This window comes from Sceloporus undulatus, chromosome 2, assembly GCF_019175285.1.
Source record: "Sceloporus undulatus isolate JIND9_A2432 ecotype Alabama chromosome 2, SceUnd_v1.1, whole genome shotgun sequence".
Taxonomy (NCBI): Eukaryota; Metazoa; Chordata; class Lepidosauria; order Squamata; family Phrynosomatidae; genus Sceloporus; species Sceloporus undulatus.
Genome location: NC_056523.1, coordinates 259,543,337 through 259,568,418, shown reverse-complemented (window position 1 = coordinate 259,568,418; position 25,082 = coordinate 259,543,337). Strand labels below are relative to the sequence as shown.

The following is a 25,082-nucleotide window of genomic DNA, read 5'->3' as shown; positions in this document are numbered from 1 at the left end:
TATTATTATTTTATTAATGATTTTGCACATTTTAGATTTGTTTTCACATTTTAGGACTTTTCTGGGAGTTTTTGTTGCTGTTTTAGTTTCTTTGGAGAACAAAAACAATAATCCAGAATTCAGCATCAGATTTACAGATCTGTAACCTGAAGCTATTCATTCATAGTGGATACTTATTCATGATCCCTATGTAGTCATGATTATGGCACAACTGCTACGATGATAACTTTTCTGCTCCAGATTACTTTACAGGCGATCAGATGCACAGACAGAAGGGACCTATTCTGCTGGTGATTAGGGCATGGGTGGATGACATTACCACATTTCCCACCAGATAGTGAAGCTCTGACAATCAGAAAAAAGGACTCCTTGTTGCAAGCGCTCTGGCTGGCAGGTGACGGGAATCATCATGTGGTCATTTCCTGATTGCCAGGAGAACAGACCCCTTCCCACCACATAGCTGATACGCAGTAAAGTAGGTTGGGTGGATCAGAACACGAGGTGCTACTTACCTATACAACTAATATAGTTATGTAAATAATATATAAATAAATAAATATAACTCTGGCCTACGTTTTTTGTGCAGACAACATATTTTGTGTATAGAAAATGCCACATTTTTTAACACAAAGGCTGGGAATGAGAAAGTACTTGACTTTTTGCTCTCAAGGTTGAACATCATACAGCATTTGACTGTTTTTGCTGGGTCAAGATATCCTTCTCTGCAAGGACAGTAAAATTCTTAAATATTCATCACATCACTCACAGCCGTTCAGTGTTCTCAAGGATACTGTAAGCCATAAATAGCTCAAATTACCTAAATCTCTTTCCACCACATCTTTTTATTCTTCTAATATTCAACTGTCTGTGGCCCTGATGATACTGAATTCAACTGTCTGTGGCCCTCATTAGACGTTTTTGTCTAAGATTGTTTTGTATGTCTGCATATCTTGTTGTTCACTAAAACCACAACAGGTTTTCTTATTTCTGAATTGTCCTGTTTTGTCTCCAGTTCTGCTAGGGACACTGAAGAATTTAACCTAGTCTGTATTTTTAAGCAAAGCCATTTAATTCACACCGCTAGCATGAAAAAGCAGATTGGAACCATTATTCTTTAGTCTACATCCTTCTTCAAATTTTGGGACACAATTCTTGACTCACAAAACAAAGACAAAAATGCTAATGTTTTATACTTCTGTTGAAAAATGACTGACCTTGGTGTATAAATGTGTAATGGATTCATTACACCGGACTTGAAGTCTCTGCACTGGCTGCCTATTAGTTTCCGGGCAAAGTACAAGGTGTTGGTGATTACCTTTAAAGCCCTACATGGCTTGGGCCCAGAATACTTGAGGGAATGCCTTCTTCCCTATTGTTCGTCCCGCACGCTAAGGTCCTCTGGAAGAAATCTACTACAGCCTAAAAAATCTAGGCTAACATCAGTTTCCCAGAGGGCCTTTTCTACTACTGCTCCAAAACTATGGAATGACCTGCCAGAGGAGATCAGTCATATTTCCACTCTGACAGCTTTTAAGAAAGCACTCAAGATGGATCTCTTCCGGTAGGCCTTTCCAACTTAGTTACCCTCCCCAGATATAGAGATATTTGCCCCCTCATCTGTCTACTCTTCTGTCTTTAATGTCTTTAATGTTTTAATGTTTTTATACTATTACTGTTTAATTCTATTTTAGTACTGGGAATGGGGGGGGTTAGGTCTAGGGTTTGATTTTTTTTAACTTTATTGTAACTTGATGTATTTTATTGTTGTAACCCTCCCGGATTCTTCGTGATTGGGCGGGCTAGAAATAAATCTTTATTATTATTATTATTTGCATCTCCCACTAACTTTATGTGTCTATCATTAAAGAAGGCTATATAATTATGTCTATCTGAATGTGGGCAAAGTCTGTTATCTCATCCTCTCCTCAGTTCCCACTTTTTAATAGTTTACATTTAAAAGCTCCTGTGACTATAAAGAATGCTTATTGCTGGGACTGGGAAAATACCAGAAAGATCTGCTGTTCAAATAGAGCTTTGAAACACAGCCTAACACAGCTATTCCCATACTTATGTATTAACTAAGCTAAGGGATGTGGTGGCTTAGTTGTTAAGACACCAATTCTGATGACTGGAAGATTGGGTTTGACAGTTTGAGGCCCATGTGCTGCATGAGTGGGTGGGATCCTGTTACTAGTCCCAGCTTCTGCCAGCCTAGCAGTTCGAAAGGATGCAAATGCAAGTAGATAAATAGGTACCACTTCGGTGGGAAGGTAACAGTGTTTGGTACAGCCATGCTGGCCACATGACCACCAGAACAGTCCTCAAACAACACTGGGTCTTTGGCTTAGTAACAGAGATGAGCACCGCCCCCTACAGTCAGTTATGACTAGACATTCATGTCAAGGGACTACCTTTGCCTTTAGGATCTCAATTTTTGCAGGAACACCTCTCCACTTATATGCAGGCCCAAGGATAAAGGTCACTGTGTCCCACCAGTGAAGTCAATACACTGTGCTGGGACATAAGAGAGAACCTTCTCAGCCATGGCACTCTCCTGAAATGCCCTCTCCTTGGAGGCCCAAATGGTACCAATGCTCAACTCATTTATAATAATAATAATAATAATAATAATAATAATAATAATAATCGTTTATTTATATTTTCCCGCCTCTCCCAGGTGGAGAGTTGAAACTTGGCTGTTCATCAACGCCTTTGGGTCTCATTAATGTAACCCAAATACTGTTGTATAGTATGCCCGTGCCATACGCGGGTGTGCCATACGCGGCTTTCAACTTACACTGAAGCTGCATGACAGAAGCAGCAATGGTGCGTGTGCCCATGGTGCATACTCCACACTGTGTGAACGAGCCCCAATGGGCTCAAGCATATGCAGTATTTTCCTTACACCGGGGGGGGGGGGTGTGTCTGGAATGGATCTCCATGTAAGGGAAGGACTGTGTACTTAGTTTAGAAAAATTTACACTTTTAAATCTGTTTTTAATTTATTATGGTGTTTAATATGTTTTATACATTTTTAGCTTGTTTAAATTATTTAATTGTTTTAAACTACTTCTTTTAATGCTATTTAATGAACTTTTTGATATAAGGCAGGGTATAAATATTTTGATGATGAACATGAGGGTGGTGGTGGTGGTTCAGTCCAATACACTCTTACTTGAGAATAAGCATTACTGAACTGAGAGGAAGTGACTTCTGAATAGGCATGCCAAAGATTTTTGGTTATACTTTGACAATTGGATTATAGTGGTGTCATAAAGAGGAGGTATTTTACCAGGTAGTGGGGAAGAGAAGCAGGATTTTGGTGAACACTTCTGGCATCCATTTGATGAAGGGGAGGATCTGCCACTTTATGATTATTACTGATTATTTCAGCAGCTACACATACACTTTTCAGAAAAAAGAGTCAAGCTTTTCCAAAATTGAAAACATACTTTAATCAAATCTCTAATAAATTTGATTATAAACCCAAGAGCCTGCACATTGACAATGGCAGTGAATCTGTTAATGCTGAATTTGATGTATTTTTGAAAAAAAACATGGCATTGAGCATCAGACCACACAACTTTATTCTCCAGAACAAAATAGTGTGGCAGAGAGAATGAACAGAACTCTCAAGGAGATGACAGTTACCATGCTTTTGGAGGCTAATACCTGTATGCCTAAATGCTATTGGTCTGAAGCCATTGTAACTGCTACATACCTGTGTAACCAACTGCCAACTAAATCCAAAGATATAACCTCATTTCAGTTATGGTGCTGAGTGTAGTTCAGCAAAGACAGCATGTGGTAAAGTAAAACCTATATTAACTTTTGCTACCACCCTGGCATCAGAGGAAGAGAAGAGGCAGGCATAGCTTCAACATGCCTAGACCCAGAGTCAGATGAAAGCCCTCTCTCCATTCCAACTGCCATCCTGCTGGCCTTGGAGGGAAAGAAGAACTAGCAGTATCTGCTGGACCTGATCCCCTTCCCCACTGCCACTGCCTCTCCTTTTGTGTCATGTCTTTTTAGATTGTAAAGCTGAGGTCTAAATACTCTAAATAAATAAACTTTTGAAAGGGAACCGAAAAATGGGCACATCAACATTAAAGAGGTTTGCTATATAAACTCTTATTTCTGCACTAAAAAAGCGCTCTGTTTTGACCTTCTCTTTCAAAACCAAAGTTGAAGCTGTCTGTAGTGATTACTCTTCAATGATTAATGTTTTGTTGTTTGTGTTCAGGATTCATGTTCAACTGTGTGAACATGTTTATAGCCAGAACTGTGCTTTGAAGCTAAATATCAAGATAAACAGACAGAGTTAGCATCTCCATGTTATTTCAGCCTTTAGCCTGCAAAAAAACTCTCCATGATACTACAACATAAAAAACACAGCCATTTGAACTTTGCAATAAACATAGGGCTACATTCAGTGCCACAAGACTGGGCTCCAACTGAGATAACAGGCCTTCCTTTTTCTCTCCATCTCCCAATCTCCCTGTACACCCACAAATCTTCTCCATCTGGTTCTGCACAAGGTTCTAGGGGGGGGGGGGGTCCATTAAGTTGTCAGTGGACAAATAGCACTGTATCTTTTTTATACAATCCAAACAACAACATGCTGATTTTAAAGGGTTTTTGTCATATTCAGTAAAATTAAAAGTGGATTTGTGAAATTAAAAGTGGATTCTCTATGGCAGAAACATATTACATGCAAAGTGAGCAAAAAGGTATTGTAAGACATTTAAAAATGAGCACTTTCTCCTAAACTGAGAGCTAATTGGAATCTTATTAAGAAACAAGATGTTTTCAAAAAGGACTATTTCAATTCAATATAAAATCACTCTGAGATAAAGTAGTTAATGAACCAGACTGGCTTTAGGATGTCTGAATATACTTTTTCTTTATAGGGGAGGATAAAATGCTCGGATGCCCAAGAGACATTTTGTATTTTTGTGGGAACTACTTGGGAATAAAAAATGAAAAACCACTGTTATCTTTATGTTATGAAACCATTGTTATCTTTATTTTTCAATATTACCAAATCAACCCAGAAATAGGCTAGTAAAGTAAATAGAACCATATCTTTCTTTTTCACTATGGAATCCTCACCTTCGCATGTGTCTGTTTCACTGCTAAATACATATCCTTTTGGACACGTGCAGCTGTAACTTCCAGGTGTATTCCGACAAAGGCCATTATCACATAGTAATCTGTTGACTAAACATTCATCTATATCTGGAAAACACAAGTTAATCCTACTGATTAGTATGTCATAATGATGCTTCCTTACATATGCATGAACATAGGGAGACAAGGTGTTCCATGTTAGCTTTTCAAAAGAACCTTGTTGAGTTCTTTAAGCAGGCTGGGATGAATTATCACAGCTCTTACAAAATTGAAATTTAAAATGTAAATTCAGTGCAAGCAATGTAATTATTCTAATCCACCACTCTATGCTTTTAAATTTGCTAATAAATAAAGTAACAAAAAGGAAGGATAAGATGATAGGTTGAGCACATAGACTACATTATCTTTTGATTTAACTACTATCTCAAGATAAGATACTTTATTGATTAAAATTACATTTATTTCAAATATGCAGGATTATTTAACATTTTGGAAGTATTTCATTATCATTCACATTATTATCAGTACCACTGTCCTGTGCGTTACCCAAATGTCCACATTTCAAAATATTTCCTACTACCAATATTTGTAATTGTTTTTGTACTGCATTCGGTTCATAAGACTGAAAATGGCCCAAAACACACAGACAAAACGAAGTGGCTTTGGGCTGCGTTTAGGTGATGCATGCCCCAAACGTGGTCCAAAGCCTCTGAATAGTCATGCTCCTCTCCAAAGACTAGAGGAAAAAGGGGTGGTTTTAATCTGCTCCTGTAGTGCACAGCTTGAGAACACTGGCAGTAGCCCACTTTGAGAGCAGGCTATGCGGTCGCCATGGTCTTAGCCTGACTGCAGCCGGAGTAGACTCAGGCCACTCCTTTTGCTCATCTGCTTTGCCCCTACATTGCTGGAATAATCCTAGCTACTTTAATTAACATTTTTGACAGATGCCAGCTTTTCTGCTCCTTTAAGCAGGGATGCAGAGTACCTCCCTAAAAACAGGAAGTCTGATTCTATGTACAGTAGGGCTGGTGATTCATTAGACTCTTGTGCCTCAGGAAAAAAAGATAATTTGATTGGCTCACCCCCACAGCCTTCTGATCTACTTCCCATACTGCTCTGGATAGTCCTCCAGATGGAGGGGGGATAGAGAATGGGGGAATAACCCCTCCCACCAACAAAGCATCTCACCACCACCCCAGTTTCCATGGGGTGGTGGTGTAAGATCCCAAGGTCCAATATGGGTTCATCCCCCAATAAAAGGTTCTTTGATCCAAAGAAGACTTCTATCAAGGGAACAGGAGGAGGGGATATATCCACCAATTCTTCTCCCCACCAACACCTCTGGCTATTTCCTAAGTAGATTTCAGGTAGGAATTATCATGAGACCCCAAGAAAAAATTCAGAAGCTCTCTATAAGTTATTAGGTTGCAAGACAATTTGTCCCTTCCTCAGCAGTTTTACTAGGTTGGGATGAAGAGGAAGACCAATGGCTGGCCTTATTTCCAGTGTTGAGCAACCAATCTAGTTCCACACCCTGATGCCCACACGATGATGACAGAGAATGAGTCACTACCCATGGACAGAACCTGTGGCATGGTTCTGCTATCCTTCATCCTTGAAATATATGAAAAGACTACACTAATATAGGATACAGTTAATAATGGGAAAAGAGAATAAATTACAAACTAATTACAACATAGTCTGCCAGGCTACATAACAAAATCAAATAGTCCCCACAAAACCACACAAAAAACTAGAAAAATCAAATAGTCTTTCTGAACAATTAAAGACAAAGGCAATTATTACAGATAACTTCAGAGCTACATTAGATAACATACCAATACAATTTCTTCCTGAAACATCTGATTCATATCCACTGTTACAATTACAACGATAGCTGCCACGCAGATTTTCACAAACCCCGTTGGAGCAAATATCAGGATCTAAAGCACACTCATTAATATCTGAAATAATAAATAATTAAGAATTTTAATGCTTGTACATAATAATTTAAATGACACAAAATACTAACTTTGTAAAAATTAAAATTAAAAGTAAATTAAATCGTTTTAAATTAGAGATGTTAAAATATTCACAAATTATCTCATCCTTAATGAGAAATAATATTTTGACCCATGAAGGCATCAGTAGATTTCTTTTTTAAAAAATGCAGTTCTCACAATCCTGCTCAATAGGAAGAAAACTTTCAAAGTTTTTTGTTCCTACACATAAGGATTAAAAAAGGATGTATATGCCTAGTTTAAAACAAATTAGGATTTCAGCCTAAGCAACAGCAGGGACATTTTAATTAGTAATCTGTTGTTGCCAAAGTTTCTCATATAGATGAATGTGTGTGTGTGTGTGAATATATTTAAAACAATTTATGATAACAATAATTCCATCACAAATCCATACATAAAACAATACATACAAATGGCATAAAACTGTCACTGAATTGTAGATTGTTGTTTTTCATAGAAGAATGTAAGGGGACAAGGTCCAACGTGCTATATGATGGTCCAAAACTTTTTATTTCTTAAAAAGCCCTTAGGAAATAAAAAACTTTTAAAGAAATACATGTTTTTGAACCATCAGATACCATGTAAGATCTTTTCTCCTTTCATTCTTCCATTGTTGTTTATCAAAAGATTATATACACCCAGAGAATGCATTCCAAGCATCTATTACAGTGAGAGAGAGTTTGACCTTTCATTTCAGTGGGAATGTAACATTTCTGCTCCTCCAAATCTGATTCACTTTTAAAATTATGGTATCATATCTATTATTATTATTATTATTATTATTATTATTATTATTATTATTATTAAGCTTTATTTATATAGCGCTATAAATTTACACAGCGCTGTACATACAATCTTTTTACCGTAATAAGATGGTTCCCTGCCCCCAGGCTTACAACCTAAAAAGACAGGACACAAAAGAAGAAGGGAATGGTGATGGGGAAAGGGATCAGGTCCAGCAGTTCTTCTCTCCCTCTGAGGCCTGGACCAAGACAAATGGACTCTATAAAAACTACAACACAGGGTAGGTTGAAAGCGGGAAAAGACTGCAGTAACAAAATCCCAGTACATGGCCCAAGAGTGGTTAACTTATTTCCATTTACTTTCTTCTTTTATAGTTATAACCATAAAAAGTTATGAAATATTACCTCTTCCATCAACAGTAATTCCTACTCCACTGCTGCACAGACCATGGAACTCAGCTACACATGTAAAAATAAAAGTGTTGAAAAATAAAAGAAATAGAGAAGTTGTTAACATAAATATTTAAATACCATATTAAAGTTCATATAGTTATTTTGAAAGCTCTGCTTATTTAATGACCATCTAATTGTTTTTTGTGGAGTTTTTGGGCTATATGGCCGTGTTCTAGAAGAGTTTCTTTTAGTTTCTTCGAGAACATGGCCACATAGTTCGAAAACCCCACAAAAAACTATGCATTTACAAAGAAACAAAAATATAGGTTTTTATTTTGGGGGTGGGTGGGCTATGTGGCCATGTTCTAAAAGAGTTTATTCCTGACATTTCGCCATCATGTGTGGCTGGCATCTCTAAAGATGCCAGTCACATATGCTGGCGAAAGGTCAAGAATACCCTTCTAGAACATGGCCACATAGCCCAAAAACCCCACAAAAAAACTATGGATGTTGGCCATGAAAGCCTTCGACTTTACAAAACAAAAATATTTTCAGACTAAAGCCTTGATGATTGTTGTGTTCATGTTATCTAGCCCCTGACCTTTTGTCACACACAGCAATGGTTATGGAGGGTGAACTGTCATCTGCCTCCCAGAAGCACAGAGAAAGAACAGGAAGTGTCCTTTTCTACACATCATGATGCAGATGGGGTGAAGGCACAGTAAGCGGATGTTACCCAAAATAAGGTGGAGGAGGAACTGGGAGGTTGCCACTAACTGTGTCAGCTTCTGTTCTCAATGTTGGGAGAATTTGCTTAGCTCAAAGAAACTTGTGAAAGGGTGAGTAACTTGAGAATCATTTCTGTGTACAGTGGTACCTCGGGATACGAATTACCCAGCTTACGAATTTTTCGGGATACGAATAAATCCCATAGGGATTTATTGTTTCGGGTTACGAACGTTTTTTCGGGTTACGAAAAAACGCCGGCGCTGTTTTAAATGGAGCCGCGGCAGAGCCGCGGCTTTTTTTCCCATTAGCGCCTATGGCAATTCGGGTTACGAAGGTTTTTCGGGTTACGAAATTAGCCGCGGAACGAATTAATTTCGTAACCCGAGGGAGCACTGTATATGAGTATGAATGAAGAGGACTCAGGTCAGGAAGTTTGGGTGAATAATAAAATATTTATTTTGAAATATGCAACAGTGGAATATACAATAGTAATTCAAAGAGACACACCATTCAGAATTAACCAAAATAAAGGCATGAAAATTGAATAGTGGTGATTAAGAGTCTGGATGGGATGATGGACAGGTTGCTTACCTGTAACGGTATTTCTTCGAGTGGTCATCTGCGAATACATACAAATGGGTTGTACTGCGCCTGCGCAGTGCCTTCGGAAACTTCTGGAATCACTAGGCAAAGTACACTTTGCAACATGTTGAAACTTTTTGGCGGTAACCCCGCCCATCCCCTATAAATAAAACCTCCGTTCCCGCTCTTTTCCCCAGTTCCGCAATTTTTCCGCCGTGTAGGCGACAAGAGAATGAGCCAATCTGAGCAGGACACTGAGGGGAGGATGGGCGGGATTTGTATGTATTCGCAGATGACCACTCGAAGAAATACCGTTACAGGTAAGCAACCTGTCCTTCTTCTTCGTGGTCTCTGCGAATCATACAAATGGGTTGAGACTGGCGAGCTAAGGTCAGTGGAGGCGGGAGTGTCATGACACATGAAAGAACACCAATATAAATGGTACCAATAAAAAACAATGGAGAACCAAACTAGTTGTACGGTTTGTTTATAAACTCTTAATAAAGAACATATCCCACCTCAAGATGTAAGCCCCGAGTTTTGTGCTGTCAAATTTTGAGTTCAGCGGTAAAGCTAAAGTCAATGCAGTCCTGACAGCAAAACAGCTCTCCCAAAGGTAGCGTCCCTTTTGGCTCTTGTGTCCAACCTATAATGCTTAATAAAGGTTAAAGGTTGAGACCATACAGCAGCCTTACAGATGTCATCCAAAGGGACGCCGGACAGAAAGGCAGAAGAGGCCGCTACTGCCCTTGTGGTATGGGAGCGAACCCTAGCAGGTAAAGGTTTGCCCAAGAGTTCATAGGACAGGACAATAGTGTTGGATACCCACTTCGAGAGTCTTTGGGCCGAGACTGGGAGTCCCTTCTTCGGTTCCGAGTAGCACTGGAACAGTCTGTTGGAACGGCTATGGTCCTTAGTCCTATCTAAATAAAAAGCCAGGGCCCTACGAACGTCAAGGGTATGGAGGGTCCTCTCGACGTCGGTAGTCGGGTTTGGAGCCAAGGTAGGTAAAACAATGTCCTGACACATGTGGAAGGCCGAGACAACTTTGGGCAGGAAGGTAATGTCCGTTCTGAGGACCACCTTGTCCAGGTGGAATCGTAAGAAGGGCTGGTCCCGGCGCAAGGCACAAAGTTCACCCGCACGTCGGGCAGAGGTAACGGCCACCAGGAAAACCGTCTTCCATGTCAGGAGTCTAATGTCTGTGGTGGCTAAGGGCTCGAAAGGCTTGGATTGTAGGGCCCCGAGCACTATGTCGAGGCTCCAGGCTGGAGTCGGCAAAGAGACCTGAGGGTGCAAATTATTACATCCTTTTAGGAATCTTTTAACAAGGGGATCTTTGAAAAATGAGGGCCTGTCCTCGAATTGAAAAAAGGAACAGATAGCCGACAGGTAACACTTGACGGACGTTAGGCAGAGTCCCGCATCGACCAATGACATCAGAAATTCGAGGACCAGGGGCGTCGTTACCTGGTCTGGTGAGAGATGCCTGTCTGACAGGAACTGGAGAAACTTTTTCCATTTCAGTCCATATGACTTCTGGGTGGCTGGCTTTTGGGCTGCTAAAATGACTCTCCGTACCGGGGCCGGCAACTGCGCTAGGGACGGATTCTCCAAGCCACCAGGGGAAGGGTCTCGATGTCCGGGTGTCGGACTCGTCCTCCCTGGACTGTCAGAAGGTCTGGCCTGGGCTCGAGCCGGAGAAAATTGGCTTGAGAAAGGTGAAGAAGCCAGGGAAACCATGGTTGTGTCGGCCACCAGGGCGTGATCAGGATCGCGTTGGCCGCCTCCGCGGTCATCTTGGCTACTACCCTGGTGATGAGCGGGAAGGGGGGAAAGGCGTACAGCATCATCCCCGACCACCGAAGCCCGAACGCATCTCCGAGGGAGCCATCGTTCGGCGTCCGGGAGCAGAACTGGGGACAATGGAAGTTGTACACGGTCGCAAACAGGTCTAACTGAGGAGTTCCCCATCTGGTGAAGAGATCGTGTACTATCTCTGGATGGAGTCTCCACTCGTGGCAGGACGACGGAGACCTGCTGAGTAGATCTGCGTGAGAGTTCTGGGTGCCCGGTAAATGTACTGCTTGAAGCATAATGTCTCGGGTGATGCACCAGTCCCATATCCGGAGGGTTATGTCCAGGAGGGTGTGGGACCTGGTGCCTCCTTGTTTGTTCAGGTAGTACATCACCGTAGTGTTGTCTGTCCTGAGCTGGATGACCCTGCCTAGCAGAGAAGACTCGAAGGCTTTCAGGGCCTTTTCCACCGCCAGCAATTCTAGAGCATTGATATGGAGTGTCCCTTCGTCCTGGGACCAGATGCCTTTGGCCCATAAGTCCAGAACGTGGGCTCCCCATCCTTCTTCGGATGCGTCTGTGGTGAGCACCAGCTCTGGCTGGGGAAGTGAAAAGGGCATGCCGACGCAGACGTTGTGGGAGTTGAGCCACCAACGGAGGGAGCGCGCGACAGGTCTCGGGATGGTCAGCCTGCGAGACGGGGAGTCCCTTTCTGGGTCGAACACCGACAGGAACCATGACTGCAGAGGTCGGGACCGAAGCCTTGCCCACGGTGTGACGAACGTCGTCGACGCCATGTGCCCCAAGGCCACCTGGATGTCTCTGGCTGGTACTCGCCTCTGGGCGGTGCAGCGGTTGACGGCCTGAACCAGGGCCTGAAAGCGGTCTGGAGGTAGGTATGCCATACAGTCGTTGGAGTCGAGGATGGACCCTATGAATTTTATCTGTTTGGTGGGGAGCAGCTGAGACTTGTCGAGGTTGACTACTAATCCTAGGTCCCGTAAAAGCCGGAGCGCCTCTGAGGTGTGTCGGTGTAGTTCCTGAGGTGATGGGGAGACAAAGAGCCAGTCGTCCAGGTACGGGAAGACTCTCATGCCTCGGCGGTGGAGATGAGATATCACGGGTGCCATGCACTTGGTGAAGGTACGAGGCGCCGTAGATAGGCCGAAGGGAAAGACGTTGTACCTGTAGACATCCGTCCCGATGGCGAAGGCCAAGAACCTGCGGTGGGACTCCCGGATGCTTACATGGAAGTAGGCGTCCTTTAGGTCGACGGTTGCAAACCACAGGTCTTGCTGCAAGAGAGGTAAAATAGAGGCTAGCGTTACCATTCGGAAGCGGCGATAAGACAGGTAAGTGTTCAATTGTCTAAGGTCCAATATGGGTCTAACCCCTCCATCAGGCTTAGGAACAGTGAAATAACGGGAAAAAAAGCATCTCGGTATGTCGACTGGTTCGACAGGAGAGATGGCTCCTTTTGCAAGAAGGGTGCGTACTTCGTCGAGAAGGGTGTCTGAGGGGGATGTGGACAGGATAGCTCCAGTTGGTGGGAGCTCTTTGAATTCAAGGGCATAACCCCTGCAGACGATGGTGAGGGCCCAAGAATTGGTGGTAATGGAGGCCCAAGTGGTGGCAAAAGGCCTCAGCCTGTCAAGGAAGGACGGGACAGAGGGAGCGACGGAGTACGCTGCGTCTCTTCAGGTTCTTTTCTTGTTTTGGTCTGGATCCTGCCTCCTATAGTTCTTTTTGTATTTAGGCCCCGACCGACGGCCCGAGGAGGAAGAGGATTGAGATGGAAATCGTTGCCGGGACTGGTCCTGGCGTTGGAATGGCCGGTCTTGTTGATAGGGCCTCTGGCCTTGGCCATACCACTGGCGGACCGCAGTGAAGTGCTTGCGGGAAGATGACTGGGGGGAGGAGGACATACCGTGCTTTTTTGCCGCGGTTCTCATCCTGTACTTGAAGTTGAGCCTTTCATCGGTCTCGCGATGGAAGAGGCCTTCTTCATCGAATGGCATGTCTTCGATGGTCGTACGGGCGTTCTGGTTTAGGTCCGAGGATCGTAACCAAGCGTGTCTGCGGAGCGCTATGGCAGCCGCCATAGATTTTGCAGAGCAGTCGGTAGCATGCCTGGCCGAGGTGATGAGCCAACTTCCGATCGAATGGGCCTCATCGCGGACTTCCGAAAGAACTGTCTGGGAGTCATCTGGTAGGTCTGGTACAAGGGGGGAGATCTTCTCCATCAGCCACTGAATATAAGCTCCCATGCACGTGTTATAGTTGGCAACTCGCATGCCTAGAGCCGACGAGAAATAGGCCTTCTTGGCCAGGGCGTCGATCTTCTTTGCTTCTCTGTCTGAGGGCATCAGAGAGGCCTTCGGGGTTGATGCTCGCTGGGATCCCTCTACAATGGCTGAATTTTGTTTAGGATGTCCGAATAGCCATGACGGGGTAGCTGGAGCGATCCTGTAGAGAGACTCCACCTTTCTGTTGTTGGATGAAGTCGATGAGGGAGCTTCCCAGGAGCGCCTGGCCAGCTTCTCCAGCGAAGGGAGGAGAGGAATCGCTGGTGGGGTTGGCAGCTTACCGTGGACCCGCCTCTCAATCGGGTCAGATGCTTCGTCTTCAACCTGGGAGGTCTTAATGTCAAGAGCATTAGACATCTTTATGACGTGCTCTGCAAAGGTCCTGACATCATCCGACGGCGAGACGGCCCCAGGCTGGGCGAAGTCCTGAGAGATGGACTGATAGTCATCTTCCCTGGAGGATAGAGAATCGCCCCTGGGGCGATAACGGGGTCGGGATGATGTTTCATCATCCGATTCGAGTTCCACGACCTCCAGATTGGTGGAGGCCTCCACCCGGCGAGGTGAAAAGGTCGATGCCCTGGAGGGTCTGGAAACAGCCCTTGGTCTGGGCCTTCGGTCCCGAGATTGAAAAAGAGAGTCTTCATCATCTCAAGGGACCAGTTTGTAATACCTGTCAGTCTCAGTGTCGTAGTAATACTCCGGTTCCCTTTCTCGAGATGGCGATGGAGAGGCCACCCGACGGGTGCGAGTCGGCATTGGAGTAAGCGAGCGGCGGTCGTCTCTAGAACTGACAGGAGATACAGGGTCCAGAAGCGTGGGTCGGGACCTCAGTGGTGACTCAAAGCGGTGATCGGAGCGGCGAACATCAGTTTGAGGAGATCTGGAGAGCAAGTTCCTAGATGCCCGTGATGCCATCCGGGGGTCTGATGGTCGATCCTCGGCACCCGGCGATCTCCGATTGGTGTCTGCGCGCTCCTGATCAGGATCTGGGCGGCTACGTGGCACCTCTACGTTGATGGTCGTAGACGGATCTCGCTCGTCCTGGTGACGGCGCTTTGCCGAATGATCTCTCTCGAAAGAGGAGGCGCGGGGTCTCTTGGATGTGGAAGAGCCCGCCGTCTTAGTCGGTGACCTGGTCGCGCTGGAGGGTGTCAAGGCCTTGGTGGCCGAAGAGCCCGGAGTGGAACCCGACTTCGAGGTGGAGGAAGTGGGTGCCTTCGGGACAGAGGATCTCGAGGCCGAACCCTTATGGGAGCTCGAGTCCTTCGCCGCGTCACGACCCTCCTTGGGCCCTTTCTTGTGTTTTTTGTCCTTCTTCGAAGGTCGAGGGACTTCTCCCGATGGGCCCTGGTCCGGAGGGTCCGGGGCGGCAGTCCGCGCCGGTGGGTCATCTGAAAGCTCCTGGGTTGGAGCTTCGGCGACAGTTGGCAAGGGGGTCGCGGAGGAAGAAGGAGCCCCCACAGAAGACATTGCCCCTGATGTGAAGACTTTGGTATAAATTGCAGCCTTCAATCTGGTCTCCCGATTCTTTCGCGCCTGAGGGGTTAGGGACTTACAGAGAGCACAAGAAGCTGGAATGTGCATCTCTCCCAAGCAAAAAAGACAGGACGAATGGGGATCCTGGCCAGGGATCTTACCCCCACACACAGAGCACTTTTTGAAGGGCACCGATGGCATGATCCGGAAAACGAAGTCAGGCGGTCCGAGTTGGCAACGAGCGAAGGAGACAAGCCGAGGAGTAAGAAGGTGCGAGGTCTAACAGTCCGAGTCGTAAGCCAAAAAGCAAGTCGCGGGGCAGGCAGAGAAGAGTCAAAAAATGGTCCGAGGTCAATTATCCAGTGATTCCTAAACTGAGTCAAAGAGCGAAGTTCCTAGTGGCAGCTAACGCGGCGGAAAAAAGGAACTGGGGAAAAGAGCGGGAACGGAGGTTTTATAGGGGATGGGTGGGGTTACCGCCAAAAAGTTTCAACATGTTGCAAAGTGTACTTTGCCTAGTGATTCCAGAAGTTTCCGAAGGCACTGCGCAGGCGCAGTACAACCCATTTGTATGATTCGCAGAGACCACGAAGAAGAAATTTACTTATTCTGGACAGGAGACCATGGAAAGTAGGATACGATTCACATGTGGTCTGAGGGTGACACAGCAAGTGCTATGCATGCATGGAGCACAGACTGGGGCCTAACTCTGTGTGAGAGCTGGGTGCCAGTTGTGTGCAAGGAGGCTAAGTTTTGGACTGATTTTGCTGGTCAATGACCGAATAAACTTTATTACATTATTATTACATTACATTTTGGACTGATATATATCTGAGACCCTCGCCTCAAGAGGTACGAGTGCTATCTTGCACTATAACAAAGACCTAATGGTCTTCTCATGGAATTGACAATGGGATTCTGGAATGACTGATGGCTTTAACTCTGGAGTAACAAAAACAATGACTCGATTTAGGACAACCCCAGGATAAATGGATAGGGAAGTTGGCTGGCAACATGGCATGGGGTCACTATGAACTGTTGGTTTACTAGTCTGGTGCAATGAGAGCTCCTTTGTCTCTTGATGAAAGAAGATATGGGCAGAGCCTGGGGGAGCTTTTGTCTTGGCATTGCCTGGGTCCTTCACGTTTTCAGGTCTCCTTCACATGGGAAAGTCACTTGGTGTCCCAAAGGTCACTGTGACCTCTTAAGACCATGAATGGCCCCAGATTTGAAACTATGGAGATCCCAAATATAATATGGAGTATGTCATGTATGCTAAGGATTTCTCTCAGTCCTGCCAGCACTGCAGACTCGGCTGGTGAGGACACGACAAAGAGCCTTCTCAGTGGTTGCTCCCACCCTCTAAAATGCCCTTCCATGGGAGGCTAGGCTGGCCCCCTCCCTGCTGGCTTTATTTAGGAAAGCTTTTTTAAAAAAATGACAGGGTGGCTTATTTGGGTTGTGTATTACGTTTTTACTTTTATATGTTTTTATGTTAACATATTGTTTTATATAGATGATCTGAACTGTTTTTAAAAAAATTACTGTGATGTTTTAAAATCTTTTTATCTTGTAAGCTGCCTTGGGTCCCTTCCTGGGAGAAAGATGGCACAGAAATGAAATGAAATGAATGAATATCCACCTCCAAGGAGGTTAATATAGGGTTCAGATGGTTTCCTTTGAGGTCCAGACAGAAATTTTGCTTTTTATTTGTCCTACATAGAGGGGAAAGTATTTTGCCTACCTTGCACTGGCTCTACATGGTACCTATGGCACAATTTGCTTTCAGTGGTATATTGACTAAATTGGTTTAATTAACTGGATTTATTAAACTGATTGGTGAGTGGTTGGGTTCTTTGTGAATCTAATTGGTTCAACTGGCATTTAATTGGCTGTAATAAGCAGGCCTTGTGGCAGCCTAGTGAAGGAAAGAGAGTCCATAGGGCAGTTGTTGGTAAGTAAGCGAAGACAGATTGTGGTGAAAGGGGACTTGCCCTTTTGGTCCTGGGACTTCAGGGCTGAGAAGGGATCTATGTTTAGGGATGGACTTCTGTTTTAATCCTTTATGGCTCAGGGCTTAGCATGTTCTGGGAGTAGGCTAGATGGGAGGAACAAGATAGACTTGTTTTCTTGGTTCTGGTTGCTTGCCACTGACATGCTGAAGAGGAAGTAGATTGGAGTGGGCAATTGTGGGTCTTGGAGACCACATTAGTCTTCAAGATGCTTGCCTGCTGTTCTCCCACACTCTCCACTGATCAGGAAATAGCTGGGATCAGAGGGCTGAAGCTTAGAAGAGGTAGGTATTTGAAGGAGCAGTTGGACAGGAAACTATAGTAGCTACATCTCATAGCTGTATCTCCCAGTGCAAGATCATGGGCAACATATAATGTTTGATTTGGTAACTTGTAAGTAGTATACCACACCATTCTATCTCATCTACTATACCATTTTATCTCATCTGCAGCCCCTTTTACATAATATTGTCTTGTGCTGCCTTTAAACATGTATGGTATCGTATCTTTCCTGTCACACCAAAGTTTAACTTTACAATTCAAGTTTGGAATTTTCATCTAAAACATATTCCCTGCTTATAAGCAGTGCATAAAACTCTAAAAAAGGAAGAGTAGCCAGGAGACAAGGTGATATGTTATAACTGGCTTAAAGCCACATAATGCTCCTATAGGAAAACATGCAATAAAAACACATTGAGGAACAAGGATACATGCTTTGATCTGAAAGTGATCTGAAGCAGCATCATGATATGACACTGACTGGAATTCAGCTGGGAAATAAATCTTTGAGATATGTAATTGATTGAAAAATAGGGAGAAGGGATTGAGGAAGGGACACATTCTCATAATTTTACTAACAATGTAAACCTGACTCCTACATTTTTCATAACTAAGGGGCTAAACAGACCGCCCCTTTGTAGTAGTGTCCTGCCACCCCTTTCCTGACCTGTTCAGGGTCATAGCAAATACATGCCACGGACCCGATCTGGCAGTTTGAAGGCATTAAAAAGAATGGCAAAATACTGCTCCTTTTAGCACCGTCAAAAAGGTACGCTTGCCACCGTTGTGGTGGCTTTTCAGTGCTCCTTTGGTGCAGTGCATTTAAATGCTATGGCAAAGAAGTGCTGTGACATCCCCCACCATGCGGCCGGGCACACAGCAGGACGCTGGCATCAGGGCAGCATTGGGGCATACAGATGCTATGCACCCAGTTTGCCCCGAGGCTGGCGTTAAACATCGGTCTGTTCAGCCCCTAAATCAATTTTAAAAAGAAAGAAAGAAATGTTTGAATCCCTTTATTTACCTAGTCTATGCTAGATGTGAAATAAAAAGAACACAATTTTACCTGAATTCTTGGCAGGACATGGATGGCAAGGTTCTCCAAAGCCATAGTCTAGATTGGCACAGCAACATTCAGATTTTGTCACTGCTCCAGGAAAAGGACGGACACATATTCCTTTCTTGATCCCACCATAGCATGTGCTTCGCATATGGGTGTCTAAGGCAGAACAACAGATGAGTAGTCTTACATTGGAAAACTGTATAAATAAATAATTTCACATGAAGAGGTTGTCTCAGACCATTATATCTGTAATATATGGATGTATTTTGAATACAAGATCACTAAGTCTCAATACTAAACAAATGTTGACATCCAGGCTAGGTTTATTTGAATGAAATTGAATATTATTGTTACATGTTATAAGCTAGTTTTTGGAATGCCATGCTAAATTTTATCAGTGTATTTCCTGCATATTAAATGAAGTACTTCAAATACATATCAATGAATAAATGAATGCATAATATAAGCTCTTTAATATAACTTTCTTTTGCTGTATTGTATTAAATATTTGACTCACTTATTAGTACTACTAAGCCCATTTAATATAACGTGCCAATTCTCAAAATATAAATACTTTTCAGCTGCCTATGGTTTCTGAATAACATCACTTAGACCATGCAGGGATCATGCAGCTTAGCCAACAAGAAAGCTTTTGATGCCAAAGAATTTACAGTAGATTTGTTAACAGTAGACTTACTCTTTGAAATTTTGCTCAGAGGGACAAGAATGAGTAAGATTTTCATTATGCACTACTTCAGATATATTTCTGTTACTCTATGTCTGGAGCAATTATATCATCCTGCTGGAAAATTAAATCTCCTAAATGATTTCTGATTCAGCCTCTCATGAAGAAATTGCCTAAAAACTAATTGAAAGGCTGAACATTTAAGTCCTAGCATTGCATATTCAGATGAGGAATAAACATTCTGCACTACAAGTGTTATCATTGGCACTGTCAAATTTAATAGGTTTCTTTTGCCATTGTGAAACTTGAATTTTTAGTTAAGTAGATGTCCCTTTGTCCCATCAAGTCTATAAGCATATTATGCAAAAAAGTATCACACACAACATAGGAGCTAGTTCAAACTGTACTATTTAGTATGCCAACTTGAGGTTCTGATACTATATAGATTAAAGTTCAACATTAGTAAATATCAGAACCACAAAACCTAAGTAACACATTCTTATTTTTATTTTTTCTATCTTATGACATTATGCTTTTTAGCATATTTTTATTACATGTAGGAGCCTAGAACCATTAGTCTCAGCTAGAGTAGACCGGTTGAATCAGTTGCAAATGCATCAAAACCTAGGTAAATTCCATTCATTAAGTTGTTCTGTGTTAGGAGATTATCACATCTGCAAAAAAGTTGGGAGCATAGCAGTATACTCCTATCAATATTGTGCGATAATGCGATTATCACATGACATTGTGCAAAGTCACTGTTATCCTGTGAATAAAGAGGAATTCTAGGAGAGGAACTATGAAAGTACCGTGTACAGTATTTGCATGATGATGTAACAAAACCAATTACAATGATCAATTCACATTATCAACATGGGTTGCATCCAATGTTATATGTCCCTAAATAGCATGATTCCCGCTCCACCCTTCAGTCTGCCCTCAAATCTACTTTAGAGAGTTGGGATTCATAGAAGCTGATCTGGGGGAGGGGTGTGTGTCAAAGAGGTGAGACAAGGACAACAAATCCTGTCCAAACATAAAAGTCATCTCACAGAATCAAAGATTATATGCAACCTTATAACTGCATGTAGAAAAAAAAACATGAGCAAAGTGGGATACAAAAATTCATGCCAAAATAAGTTTATCAAAATATTCTTTATTACAACTACAGTGAGCCCTTGATATCCTGCTGAGGATTTGTTCCAACTCCCACCCCTCATAGATACCAAAATCTGTGGATGCTCAAGTCCCATTATATATAAAATGGCATAGTAAAAGGGTGTCCCTTATATAAAATGGCAAAATCAAGATTAGCTTTTACATTTTTTTTCCTTTTTTGATAATATTTTCAAGCAATGGATGGTTGAATCCATGGATATAAAGGACCAACTGTACATTACAATTTCATATAAATAAAATATATTGTTAAATTTTATTACATATTGATTGATTTATTTTCCATATTTACATACCTTACAAAACACATGTTCGCTGAATAGTTAGAAGTTTAAAAACTTAAAATGAAAAGATGAACATCTCTTACCTACACAAACACGGCCATCAACTCCTACCGCTAAGCCTGGTGGACATTCACAACGAAATGATCCCTCTGTATTAATACAGTGGCCATTCATGCAAATTCCTGGAGTCTGGCATTCATCAATATCTATCAAGATATAATGTCAATTTTACTTTGTACTATATTTTGATATATTTTCTATTATATTATAAAATTTATTCTCTTGAGATGTTAGCATAACACAGTAATACAATTTCCGCAGATCGAGGAGTAAATTAAACCACCACCCCCACCCCACCCCCAATGCAATACTTTTTCTCTTGCAATGATGTAGTGTAGTGCCTAAAAAATTAGAGTGGGAATAAAATATCCGGCTGAGATACACACACACACTCACTCTCTCTCACACACACCAACATTTGTTATATCATCATGGAGCTACTTTGTGGCTGATTCAGCCACAGCTTGCCTTGCAGAGATAATACTAGCCAATTATAGAATGCTGTGATAGGAATTACAGAGGTAGTATTTAGGTGCTTTGAATACTGTTCACTGAGCCTAAAGTTCAGCTTGGCGAGTAAGCGAACATGAAATGAAAAATGAGAAGTCCTACTCCATGACAATGTTCGTCCAATTCAGATTTCCATCTCAGCAGCCACATAAGTGAAACCTCAGTTTCTTTGGGAAAAATACATCACTCTCCAGAAAGGCACTCCCCCCCCCCCAAAAAAAAAGAGGTTTCTGCACAAAAAGGACCTGTTTGGGACATCTAAACAAAGATAACCATGTTTCTGGAAAAAAATGCTGTAATGCTAGATCATTTATTCAGTTAAAGGAGACATAACTAAATAACATCTCCTGATATGACACCCCCCCAGTCCACCAAAAGAGTCAACTGCTGGACTGGGCAAAGAAAACCCATTCAGCTTGAATCAGGGTGCATGAAAGACAACATTTCCAACCCTCTTCCCATCAGTGAGCAAGGCTGTGACAAGGAATTGCAACAAGGGTCCTACATCTGATGGTCACAGCGTTGCTTGTTGATGGGAAGGGGGTTGGAAATGTTGTCCTCCATGCACCCTGAATGCCAGCTGCATGGACTTCCTTTGCCCAATCCAGTGACTGGCTCTTAAAATGAACTGCAGATTAAGATTAACTGTAAAATTACCTAGTTTTACTAAATACATGTCAGTTATGGATCTGCAATTCTAGGTTATAAATCCATAACTGCAATACTGAATATCAGCCAGTGTATTTCATGTGAATTTTTTGTGTGTGTGCAAAATCAACATTTTTCATGAAAAAAATCACTGTTTTCAGAAAGACACAAAGATTTTGTGTAAAATTGCTGTTTCTTTACAAAACTCGTTGTTTTTGCACAAGAAAACCTATGTGTTTATGGAAATAGTGTGCAGATTTACATGAAAGTTGTGATTTGGGGTAATTTTGTTGTTGTTGTTGCTCTCCCATACATGCACACTATTACACAAACACACCACCTGTGATCTCCAGTTACTTTCTATGTGTTGCTCAGATGCCATCCCACTACACTGGCAAAGTACAATCATGAAGGCTTCCCCATACATGTCCCCTGCAACTCCCTTCACTCCATGCCCCCCATTGGAATGTCTGATTTGTGTATGTTGTCATTACATCCAGTTGAGTTGTTGCACTTTCATTTCTTTGCTTTGCCACAGCCCTGCACTCGCATCAGGACATTTTATGCAGGCGCGAAGATGTACTTCTTTTGTCTTTAGTTGGACTATCCTGGCTTCTTTTTGCTCTGGTTTTTAGCACCGGAGCAAGGCTTCTGGTTTCCAGCTACTTTCAAACATGCATCGTCTAAACCCCCCACCTCCAAAGTAGCTGGAAACTGCTTTATTTTGCCCATATATTTTAACCCTGAGAGGGAGAGATGTGCTTTTGCTCAACTAGACTTTTTCCAGAATTTTTCAAAAACTTCCACATTCTTAAACTGCAATAATTGTCACTAAAGAGGTATATCTCACTATGAGTGTTATAAATTTTTTATTGTTGATTGATGTATTGGTTTAATTATGTAGTTTTGATGTATTTGTTTTAATTATGAAGTTTTATTAATTGTGATTCTAAACTGCTTTTGGGGCTATTTGTGCGTCAGGAAAGCAGCATATATATGTTTAAATAATAAAAATAATTGGCATTATGTAATGTTGAGTTACATCTCTCAAAGACAGAATACCAAAGATTTCCCCTTATTTAAATAATTTACTACACTAACATTGATTATACATACCTGTACAGTATCGTCCATTAGGAGCCAAGACAAATCCAGGTTTGCAGATGCATTTGAAACTGCCATCCTCATTTATACACATTCCATTTAAACACATGTTGGTGGTTGTACATTCATCATGATCTAGAACATATATAACAAAATTTATGAAAAAATTATGGACTGCGTTTTGAGTTTTCTATTACAGAAAAGCTACTTCAGCCTGAAGAGTGGGGGCTTTTTCTGGAGAGAGGTGGCCAAAGTGCAGCTGGCATGTGACCCTCAGAGTCCCAAAATTCCTTCTTGGACATGTGAGAGAGAATTTTTACCAATTTTCTGCCTTCCTCCTCTGAGCTTAAAATTGCCTCTTTTTTTTTTTAAAGGAAGTGAACAGGAAGTGACTTTCTAGTTTTATTATTCATAGTTTTAAATTATCCTGACAAATTCAGCACTAAAGAAATATCATCTCAAAAACAGTTTAACTACTTCAGCAATTTTTTATCATCTTTGACTAGTAATGTCAGTAGCCATAGTTTCACTCACACCAAAACAAAATAACCCCAAACATCAAAATATAGTTTTTTGTGGGTTTTTCGGGCTATGTGGCCATGTTCCAGATGCTTCAGTTCATCTTCCGGGCTGTACAGGCCAATGGTTATTCCAGCTCAGACATCAGAAGAGCTGCCAGGCCCAGGAAAACCCAGAGGAGTGAAGACAAGCAGCCACCAAAAGGAAAGGTATTTTTACCATACATCAAAGGAGTCAAGACAGAATAGGCAAAGTGGCAAGGAAGCACAACCTTCAAATGGTTTACAAACCAATGAAGAAAATCCAGCAAATGCTTCGCTCAGCCAAGGACCAGAGAGACCCTCTCACAGCCTGCAGGAGTTTACCGCATACCATACAGCTGCGGACAAGTCTACATAGGGACCACCAAACACAGTGTGCAAACCATAATCAAGGAACATGAGAGGCACTGCAGACTGGGCCAGCCAGAAAAATCAGCAGTAGCAGAACATGCCACAAACCATCCTGGGCATAAAATACTGTTTGAAAACACTGAAGTTCTGGACCATGCCAACAACTACCATGTCAGGATGCACAGGGAAGCCATTGAAATCCACAAACACCTGGACAATTTCAACCGGAAAGAAGAAACCCTTAAAGTGAACAAAATTTGGCTACCAGTCCTGAGGAATAGCAAAATAAGGATTCAGCAAATGCAAATGTGAAACCATTCAGAGTCATGGGCTTTCCCAGCAGATAATAATCACCAATTAACAGACATTAATCCTCGTTTGCAGTAGCCTCCCAGCCTGAGGCCAGCCATCAGCACAGAACAATACACATGCAAATCACTCCTGCATTCCCAGGCTCACACAGTATATATACACCCAATTTTTCCAGGCAAAGCATTCTCTGAAGATGTCAGCCACAGATGCTGGCGAAACATCAGGAAGAAACTTTTCTGGAACATGGCCACATAGCCCGAAAAACCCACAAAAAGACATGGATGCCGGCCATGAAAGCCTTCGACTTTACACCAAAGTACAGTGGTACCTCGGGTTACGAAAATAATTCGTTCCGCGGCCGTTTTCATAACCCGAAAAGCCTTCGTAAGCCGAAAACCCATAGGCGCTAATGGGGAAAAGCCGCGATTCCGTGTGAAATAGCGCCGAAAAGCACCAAAAAATTTTTCGTAACCCGAAAAAACATTCGTAACCCGGAACAATTATTTCCTATGGGATTTTTTCGTATCCCGGAAATTTCGTAACCTGGGTATTTCGTATCCCGAGGTACCACTGTATAGTGTTAGTTCTCATAAGTGTAATAATAAATAATTGAGCAAATACTTATTAAATGGCAGTTATTATAGGAATGAGACATTTATTGCTGAATTTGATGCAAATATGCTGAGGCAGCTTTTGAAATATTTGTCAAGCCCTTTATAGATATAGTGCAGCAGAGTCTCAAAAATAAATTTAGATACATGGATATATGAATATGCTTTATGCCTATTCTATGTCAAAGTACAACAAAATAGTTTGAGAATTCTTGCCAGGGATTTAGCAACATCACTAAACTGTATT

General features: G+C 42.4%; 1 protein-coding gene across 1 annotated transcript in view; it reads right to left on the bottom strand.

The window, feature by feature from the left end:
* Positions 1-25,082, bottom strand: part of FBN2 (fibrillin 2) — a 226,412-nt gene that overhangs the window by 103,260 nt on the left and 98,070 nt on the right. Inside the window, 6 exon segments of the mRNA XM_042447774.1 lie at positions 5,113-5,238; positions 6,969-7,094; positions 8,300-8,353; positions 18,538-18,690; positions 20,763-20,885; positions 23,014-23,136. Of these exon segments, the coding sequence (XP_042303708.1) occupies positions 5,113-5,238; positions 6,969-7,094; positions 8,300-8,353; positions 18,538-18,690; positions 20,763-20,885; positions 23,014-23,136 (705 nt within the window).